We start from the raw sequence: 10,222 nt of genomic DNA, 5'->3' as shown, positions 1-10,222 counted from the left end.
TATTTGTTATTTCAGTTTGCAAGAGTCAGGGATCTTAGTCACAATATTTTAATTAAACATTACTTCAATTACGTTTAAAAGGTACTGGGATATACTTATTGACTGTGCTGTATGCCAGCTACTATGCTGAGGGTAAAATTATGAAGACATTGAGTCTTCCCTTATTAAATTTCCATGGAAGTAGAAAATGAATGGGTAACTCTACAGCTTATGCAGTGATGAAATGCCTAGTGTTGTGTGAGTACTTAATGGGTGTTTGCAGGTGTCCTCCCTTCATACTTAGAGCGGGTTCTATTTTTGCTAAATCTGGAGGAGAACTAGGAATTAAGCCATGTGAAGTGAATTAAGGGAGAAGAGGTGAGGAAACCATTTATGCAGAGGCCATAGGTCATGGTATGTATTTGTGGTGAATTCACTTGTATAAAATTCAGAAAGATTTGAGTAGTGATTGGGGACTGAGAGAAGGGAAGTGTGAGAAAACTGGCAGGATTATGAAGGATTTCCTATATCAAGGCTTTTTTTTTTTTTTTAAATTGTTTTTTATTTATTTGAGAGAGAGAGAGAGAGAGAGAGAGAGAGAGAGAGAGAGAAGGCTTCTTAAAAGTTATGCTGAGTACAGTAAAAGGGGAAGATTATTCTGATGCTGTTTCTTTTAAAGAAATTTGAGATAATCTTGAGGGCACTGAAAGATGAGCAAGGACAAGAGCAATGGATTGACAAGAACAAATTGTGTTTTGGCTGCATTGGAGTGGGGGTAAGCCTAGTTAGGAGGCTGTTGCATTGAGACTGGCCAGAACTCTGACAATAGCAGAGTGACTGTAAAAATGGAAAGAAGCAGGCTTAGTAGGGAGATGTACTTGGTCTTAAGAAGTAGGTACATTAGGTGTGGGAGTAGTGATAAGAACATGGACTAAACTGAAGTTTTGGGTTTAGATGACTGTTACTGTTTGTGTCTAGGTGTTCCCCCAAAGCCTGGTGCAGTCATGGGGCAGCTCTGGAGTTTGTGATTGATTATTGTGGGTATGGATGCTGCACTGCCCTGGGGCAGGTAATTTGCATTACATTGTAAGGAGGGTAGAGAGGCTGGCTAGCTGCCTGAGCTGCTGCCACTTGCTTTGCTCTCTGTTTTTCGCTGCATCGTGAAAGGTTGCTCTCTGCCATGGGCCAGTCTGCCTTGGAGCCAGCCGAGTGTGGACTGAAATCTCCAGTAACTGTGAGCGAAATAAACCTTTCCTTCCTTCATTTTGAATGTCAGGTATTTGTCCCAGCAATGAGAAAGTAATTGAGACAGTGCAAATGATAAAGATTGAAATATTCAGAATGTTTTTATTATCCAGGCATTTTTTTTAAATAAGGGAATTACAGTAAAAACACAAAGTTAGACTCAGAGTTTGTCATTACAAAATGAATATAATGGAAATATATAAAAAGGGAGAACACTATTGAAAAGGAACCATATAATTAGAAGGAAGAACACTGGATGGAATAGTTAGATGCGGTTAGTGTAGTGTTTGAGGCCTGGGTGCATTTATGCTGTGATATCAATTGTGTTGTGAATTGGAAGGGATGTTATTGTGGTGTATTTGCTGGTGCTAGCAGGAGACAAGATAGAAAAGGCAGCTATGAACCCTGGTTAAAGTTTTTAGGGTATTCACAGGTTACCCTCAAGCTGATAGAGAACAGCATTTTAGAACAAGCTTTCCTAAGTCTCTGGACTTTTTAAAGAAAATCTGCGAACTAGCAGTAGCATGGTAATAGAATACTAGTATATTTAGTATTTACTGTTGTCACAAATTACCTGAAAAGTTAATTGTTTAAAATAATAAATATTTGTTATTTCAGTTTGCAAGAGTCAGGGATCCAGTAGCGGCTTAGGCTAAATATTTTCAGCTGTATTTATCACAAAGTTGCTGTTAAGTTTTTGTTCAGTGATCTGGTAAAGCAGCTCAGCTGGGTTAGAGGATCTGTTCCCAAGATCATTCATATGGTTCTTGGCAGGAGGCTTTAATTCCTTGCCATGTGGGCTCTTGCACAGTATTGACTCATGTGGCATCTGGTTTTACCCAGACCAGATGATTCAGGAGAGGGAAAGAGTGTGAGTGAGTGATCCAAGTGGATCATGCAGTGTCTTTTAGGAACCATTTTAGGAACCAGCAAACACCTCCCAAATTCTGTGGACACATAAACTAATCCTGGTACGGAAGGGCTAGAAGGGGTTTGTTCTAGATCAGAAATAAAATTGGTAATGGAACATAGTGGTGTAGTTACTTCAGAGGGTAGTATTAAGGGGATAATTGAGGGGCTATGTGGATAAGGCTTTGATATGTGTCTTTAGAGAAAGCACAAAAACCAGGTTCTTTTGGAATAAGGAATTTTTTTTTTTTTTGTGTGTGTGTTTTGCTCCTTGAATGCCTTCAAGGAACTTTTGCATGGCTGGAGTGTTGTGGGGATCGAACTACAGCAAGCTGAGGCTGCCAGCATTGTGGAAGCAGCCACTTAAAGAACTGAGCTAGGGCTGGGCCCCCAGGTTCTTTTGGAATGAGAACAGGAGAATATTGATTTTGGGATATGTATCTAGACTTTTTGTTGTGTTTTATGTCAAGGACTTATTGGTAGTCTAGTGGGACCTGGGCACTCAAAAAACTTTCTAAATTAAGTATGATTACAAATGAAATCAGTTAAATTGAAATGTAATTATCAAAATACTAAGCCAGATTTGTAATTTATAAGAAAATAATTTTATTATGGGCTAGAAGTTAGTGAAATAGAAGGATTTAAATTTGATTAAAGTAAAATTCTCATTTAAGTTCATGGAGCCTTCTCAAGTTTATGGACCCTAAGTTGAAAACTACTAGCAAGCATTAAGATATGGGAAGTCTTAATATTGAAGAGGCAAGAAGATAACAAGCAGGCTTTAGGGACATGTCCTACATAAAGTGGTGAAAGTGTGAAAATTTTGAGGACATGCTTTTCTTGGAATTTTTGCAGTATTCAGGGTCTAGTACAGTTTTTTTTTTTTTTGGAGTGTGTGTTGTATGCTGAGGCAAGGTCTTACTGTGTAGTGCAGGCTGGAACTTGATTGTTTTTGGAAGTTTTACTGTTTTTATTTTTATTTGTTTATTTTTCATTTGTGTATTTGGTACAGGGTCTCACTGTGTAGATCAGATTTGTGGTGATCCACCTGTTTACAGCCTCCTCAGTGCTGGGATTAGAGGCGTGCACCACCACACCCTGACTCTGGTTTGCTAGCACACTTTGGGGCAGGACCAAGGGATTGAACTGTGGTCCCTGTACTTGCCAAAGCAGGCGCTTAGTATCGCTGGCCCAGTTTTACTATTTTTAGAAAGAGTCTGAGGGATAGCAGATTGGAAAAGGCTATTTTCTAAAAAATCATTTCTGGTATCTATTTTAGCAATGTTAGCCAATATAGTCTTAATACAAATGAATTTTCAAAAATTTTATTTATTTATTTATTTATTTTTATTTGCAGAACTGGGGATTGAACTCAGGCCCTTGAACTTGCCAGGGAAGCGCTTATTCTACTGAGCCATCTCCCTAGCCCCAGAAATGAATTTTTATATAGGAGCTTTCTCTGTTCTGCATGGATTTTGAAACTCTCTTTACTTAATATAATTATAGTTAGTTGTCCAAAATACTATATAGCTGAATTACTAGTAAAACTCATTTTTTGAATGGTGTTCCTGAGAGACCTGCTCCAGACCCCCATGTGACTAGAAAGCTACCTTCATGAAAGTCACCAAATTGCTTCTAAGCAGGTTGGTGACAGGCTGGGAACAGAGCTCACTGATTCACTCAGAGTTGGCACAAGGTTCTTAGCTCTTTTAGCAGAAATTCACCTTTTATTTCAAAATTTTCTGTATGTTGATCTCTTCAGGTCAGTAAATAGATTACAACTGAAATGTAAGGTGAAATCTTTGAATGTTCTATTACTTTTCAGCATTTAAAAAGGGGAAGAAAGTTCTAGTCTTCCGTAGTTGTATTTTCTTTCTTAGTGGTCTCTGTGGTAGTGTCCTTTGTAACTGTTTACATTTCAGTGTCTTTCACAGTGGACGCCATGGTTTTTCCATCTTTGTTCATACTGGGAGATGCCAAATGCTTTTAAAAAATTAAGTATAGTAGCAAATGGGAGAAGCAGGATGGGTGTGAGGGCAGAGGGAAGTTTGTTTTCTTTATTTCAAGTCTGAGTACTTGAGGGCTGGCCAGATAGCTCAAGTGCCTGCTTGCTTAGGCAGAGTGCAGGGGTCAGTCCAATCCCTGGTGTGCGGTGCCGGCCCTGCCCCCAGGGTAGCCTGAGATGGCGATTGAGCTTGGGTGTCGTGGCATGTGTCTGTAATCCCAGTACTTGGGAGGCTGAAAACTGGAGGATCATTAGGAGTCTACATAGTGAGACCCTGAACACCCTGTAGACACTGTACAAACAACATTAAAAAAAAAAAAAAAAAAGGGTACTTGAAACATGTAGAAGAAGAGTGTTTAACTTGCTTTTTTTAAAGAATGTTTTTATTGGGTACACCATGGTTAGTCCTTCTAGGTTTTCTGTCTTCTTTCTTGATCCTGTGATATATACTTTTATGAACAGCCTTTTACATGAATTCTGTAGTTCAGGCTGGACTTGAGTTCATTATGTAGTCCAGCCTGACTTTGTGTTCATGATCCTTGTGCCTCAGTCTTCCCAGTGCTGGATTACAGGTGTGGGCCACCCACTTGACCCCTTTACTCAATCTAGGTAAAACACTTCTTTATGGCTTTATCTCTGAAAAGTTGTATATATTCTCTACTGGTGAGGAAATAGTCCCCAACACATTTTCATATTGGAGAGAACAACTGAGCTATTGCGAAATTCTGCTGATTTCTTTTAAACGCTGTTATGTTTTTCTCTTTATGGTAAATGAGGTACAGAGCAAAGCTTCTTTTGTATTTAAGGTGTCTCAACAAGCAGCAAAGTGTATTCCAGCAATGGTGTGTCCTGAACTGACAGAACAAATTCGAAGAGAAATAGCTGCCTCTCTTCATCAGAGAAAAGGGGATTTTGCTTGCTATTTTTTAACTGACCTTGTAACATTTACTTTGCCAGCAGGTAACTCCAAAATTTAATGTGAAATGAAATTTCTATTTTTTTTAAGTGTATATTTGTTTATGAATGAAAATTGTGGTATTATAAGAAAATAATTTAGCTACTCTATGGGCATTTTAAATGACTTTAATGGTCCTATTTAAGCTAGAAATGAGCAGTTCAAGGGCTGCTTGTAAATACTGCTTTCATTATCAGTTGATGATTTATTTGTGGGTCTCAGATCTTCCAAAAAGTGCTTTGTCATTCATTTTTCCTTTCTGGTGTTATTTAGACTATATTTTTTGGTCTATTTTTAATTTTCCCCTTTAAGTTTGTATTTTGAAATGAAATAGCTCTTGGTTAATTGGTATGTAAGAGAATTATGAACGTAGGGTTTTGATGTATAGTGTTAGGTTATTCAATTTAAAGATACCGTTCCTTTTGAACATATTATTCCTTTTCACTCCTTCCATTTATTTCTACTATAGTTGCAAATCATTTTTATTTTTCAATTCTTTGGCAGCTGAAATTGTCTTCTAGGATACCTCTTTTCATTTGGCACTAAATAAATATACTAAAGCACCCTAAGTTTCTAAAATCAAGCTTCCTCCCAGAATCTGAATATTTTGATCTTTTATATTAAGATACAAACAGGCAGTTACAAATGTTAGATAAAATAACTAACCCTGTTGAAATAGCAATTTTAAATTGAAACGTTTTCTTTATGTTTAAACTTACTCCAAATCATGATTAGATTTTTGTTTTAAGTTTTTGTTGTTGTTTTATGAGGCAGGGTCCTGCCCTGTAATTTATACTGTCCTTGAACTCAGTATGTAGCCTAGCCTATTCTGGCTCTGAACTCAAAGTGATCCTCCTGCCTCAGCCTCCAAGTGCTGGAATTACAGTCATGTGCCACCATGTCTGGCTAAAAATATTTTTTTTTTTAAAAAAAAAAGTTTTTTTTCGGGGCTGGGAGATGGCTCAGTGGAATAAGCGCTTCCCTGGCAAACGCAAGGGCCTGAGTTCAATCCCGGGGGGAGGTGGGGGGGGGAGTTTTTTTCTTTGGGCGGAACCAGAGAAAAAGATATTTTTAAGAGTAATGCTTCTTCATGGTACTTTCACAGAGGAGGATTATAAAAGACTCGATGCATAGTACATTTTTTTTTATAAGACAGTTGTAAAGTTTGAAAGAAACATGTATGTATATGCATATGTATAAAGAAAAGAGAAAAAATAAAAATTTATATTTAATTATTTGTCCAAATGTGGGTTTTTAATGAAATACAGGAAGGAAATATTTTATATCTTATACTCATGTACACATTAAAAAAAAAAAAAAAACTTTGACATTCTGCAGTGGAAAGGAAGTTGTTATAGTACATCTTTTAAGTCTTTTTTTTTTAAAAAATAGATATTGAAGACTTGCCTCCAACAGTCCAAGAAAAATTATTTGATGAGGTGCTTGATAGAGACGTTCAAAAAGGTAAGCATATGATTAATGCTTGGGATTTTCCTTTATCTGATCATTAAAATTTGTTTTATAAGGTATAGAGTAGTTCAGTGTAGTTAGCTTGCTTATTTTTATTTTAAATTAGAGATGTAAAGTACTTAAGAACAGTGTCATAGTCTACTGTAAAATCATTAGGACTGAGGGTATAGCTCAGAGTTTGAGTACTTTTCATCGCTGGCACAAATCCCTGGGTTTGACCCCTAAACATCAAAAAAAAGGAGGTGGGAAAAAGAAAGTTTATTTATGACTCCTAACTTTTGGACAGAATAAACAACGATATAAAATTCTTAAAACTTTGGGGCTTTGCTTTTTATTCAAGAACGATATTTTAAAGAAAAAATTGTAAATTTAAAGGTTGAGTAAATCGTTCTAGGGCCTTGAGGTGTTTGGTACTTAGAAAGTTTATATTTCGTTATATCAAATTTAGGTAAGTTACATGTAAAAAAAGACAGGTTTTTCACTTCACTGACTAGTTTGTAATTACATAGGCATGAAGATGAACATGTTATTCAACTTTCTCTGAAAATTTTATTTAAATTCTCCATAGAGTTAGAAGAAGAATCGCCAATCATAAATTGGTCCTTGGAGTTGGCTACACGTTTGGATAGTCGACTCTATGCTCTTTGGAACCGGACTGCAGGAGACTGCTTACTTGACTCAGTACTGCAAGCTACCTGGGGCATTTATGACAAGGACTCGGTGCTTCGGAAAGCCCTGCATGACAGCCTCCATGACTGTTCACATTGGTAGGCTTTGTTATTTCTACCTGGAAGGCACTTGCTTGATCAGTTCCCTGTAGAAGTGGATAGAGAAGAGCTCATTTTGGTTTTGGACCTTCAGACACATGTAGTATCTCAGGGGCTTTCATATCTTTTCACTGAGCTTCAAAGTAAAAACATTTAAACTTTTAAAATGGAAATTTTTATTTTTATAAAATAGAAACACCAAGCTTTGATAGACTTAACTATTGGTATTTACTTAGAATTGTCAAGTACTTAATGATTTCATATTTTTGTTCAACTTCAATTTATTTTTTTTTAACTTCAATTTATTAAATGTCAATATTAATCTTTTTTGGGGTACCTGAGATTGAACTTGGGAAGTTGCACTTGCCAGGCAGGCACTTAAACCTCTGAGCTAGCTCCCCAACCCCAAACAACGGAGATTTTTTTTTCCCCCCAGTACTAGGCATTGATCTCAGGACCTTGCACTTGCTAGGCAGGTGAGTATGCCACTGAGCTATATCTCCAGCCCTCAACGTTAATCTTTTTTTTTTTTTTTTTTTGCAGAACCGGGGATTGAACTCAGGCCCTTGGCACTTGCCAGGCAAGTGCTTACTCTACTGAGCCATCTCCCCAGCCCCCTCAACATTAATCTTATTGACATTCTGTAAGCTTTTTTTTTTACCTCTAGGGGAGCAACTCAAGATCATGTTTTGCACATTTTCAAACCCTTACAAACCTTAAAATAAAGTACACTAAATTCCAGTATCTTTTTTTTTTTTTTTTTGCTCCGAATACCTTCAAGGCATGACTGGCTGGCTTGTGTTGTGGGGATCGAACCACAGCCACCTGAGTCTGACTGCTTTGTTGAAGCAGCCACTTAAAGAACTGAGCTAAGGGGCAGGCCCCCCCAAGTATCTTTTGTTTTACCTGGTTCATCTCTGTGTGCTTAAATACTCTGCTATACCAGTTGTTTTAGACCTCATAAGGTTTTACTCTGCATTTCAATATTAATCTTTCTAGAAGAAGAATGTTCTCTTACTCAGTCACACCGTTATTATTATTATTTTTTAAATGTTTTTGTTACAGGGCCTCACTATGCAGCTCAGACTCATAGTGAACCTCCTGTTTTCAGCCTCCCCAGTGCTAGGATGACAGGTGTTTGCTACCACTCCTGGTCTCAGTGGCTGGCTCACTGTGCCCGGGTGTGGGGCCCATGCAGCATGTGGTGCTGGGGATCGAACCCTGGTCCCTGTGCTTGCCTATGCAGGCACTTAGTCTGCTGAGACATTTTGCCAACCCCACACCATTATTTTTATTTTTTATTTTTTTTGGCGGAACTGGGGATTGAACTCAGGCCCTTGTGCTTGCCAGGGAAGCGCTTATTCTACTGGGCCATCTCCCTGGCCCCCACATCATTATTGTATCTGAGATTTAATTATTTGATAGACAGCCGATAGTCATATTTCTGTAATTGTCTCAAAATAGCCTAGGGTCTTTAGCATTTTTGAACATTTACTGATTGTGAATTTTGACATAATGCTTAGGGATTCTATGAAATACACCTAAATTTGATCTACAGAAATACAAACTTTCTAAGTATCAAACATCTACTAAGGTAGAGGGCTTAGTCATTTAGTCTTTATCCAAGAAAAGGGCTTTATTTTCTTTCACTGGAGTGGAGGTGGATGGGTCTGGTAGTGTGGACAGTATGAAGTAAGTTTGATACAGGGGCTTGCTATGAAGTTCAGACTCCTTATCCTCCTGTCTCAGCCTCCCCAGTGCAGGGATTACAGGCATGTGCCACCACACCCAGTTTCGCACTGGCGTAGTGCACCTGGGCTTCTGAGGCTGGCATAGCATGTAGTACTGGGGATCGAACCCGTGTCCTTGCATTGGCCAGGCAGGCACTGAGACTGCCGAGCTATCTCCCAGTCCAGCTAAACGTTTTTGTTTGTGAACTGAATTATTTGCAAACAGAAATGCTTTTGAGCTGAGGAATTACTATATTATCTTGAGGATGGAGGTGGGACAGAGATTAGCTAATGGGAGAGAAAGGAATTGTGATTGCCATCAGGTGAGGGGTTCTGTGAGGTCCACATGTGACTGCTATAAGGCTGAATGAGAGTGGGTGAGAAACCTCAGATTCATTAGCTTAGGCTAGGAAAGGTGGAGCCAACATAGCACTTAAGTGATTTTTTGGATTTTAAGCCAGCTCCTCGCTGAGGTAGGTACTCTTTTTGCTCCCACATCATCTAGATTTTTTTGTTTTTTAAATCCTGTAACATTTCTAGTAAGAACTGAGAAAGCAAATTCCTCTTTCACTACTTCAAGGTAGGCTATTTTTATGTGTGTGTGCACAGCCATGCAGCTCTCTTGGATACCCATGACTTGAGCTGATTCTGGCTGTCAAGACTGGATGTATAATACTGCACTTGCCCTTCATTGATGTTGATCTGATTTCTCAGAGGAACAGATGGAAGCATAAATGATGAAAAAAGTTTACAGCTCATACAGATTTATTGCTACTTTTGTTATTTGCTCGTATTACCTTTAGCTTTGGGTTGTCGTTATATTTTTCAGTATAAACTGTCACAAATGGTGTTTCTGTAGACAAATATATAACCATGTCTCTCCAAATACATAAAAAAGCTGAAATATGTTTCAAAAATTCCAAAGAGTTAGAGATGGATTTCATTGGTAGAATGCTTGCCTAGCATTGCCTAAGGCACTGGGTTTGATTCCCAGTACTTTTTTTTTTTTTTTTTTTAAAGTGTAACATTCAATTTTATTATTTCTTTCTCAAGAGAGTTTTCTTCAGTCCATTAAGACCCAGCTCCCCTTACATGGGCTTTGGTGGAGGTCGTGGGGCAGCACCAGCAGGTCTAAATCGGGGTGGAGGAGTTCGGTCCTTAC

General features: G+C 38.2%; 1 protein-coding gene across 3 annotated transcripts in view; it reads left to right on the top strand.

Annotated features, from left to right (window-relative positions):
* Zranb1 (zinc finger RANBP2-type containing 1) overlaps positions 1-10,222 on the top strand; it is a 64,108-nt gene that overhangs the window by 45,468 nt on the left and 8,418 nt on the right. For all 3 annotated transcript variants that reach the window (XM_023708902.1, XM_004625587.2, XM_023708903.1), the window contains exons 4-6: positions 4,945-5,098; positions 6,486-6,557; positions 7,132-7,330. In XM_023708902.1, the coding sequence (XP_023564670.1) occupies positions 4,945-5,098; positions 6,486-6,557; positions 7,132-7,330 (425 nt within the window). The remainder of the gene's footprint in view (positions 1-4,944; positions 5,099-6,485; positions 6,558-7,131; positions 7,331-10,222) is intronic.

Source organism: Octodon degus, unplaced genomic scaffold, assembly GCF_000260255.1.
Source record: "Octodon degus isolate 3935 unplaced genomic scaffold, OctDeg1.0 scaffold00010, whole genome shotgun sequence".
Lineage (NCBI taxonomy): Eukaryota > Metazoa > Chordata > Mammalia > Rodentia > Octodontidae > Octodon > Octodon degus.
The sequence above is the reverse complement of the archived record's forward strand: the minus strand, read 5'-3'. Positions and strand labels throughout refer to the sequence as shown.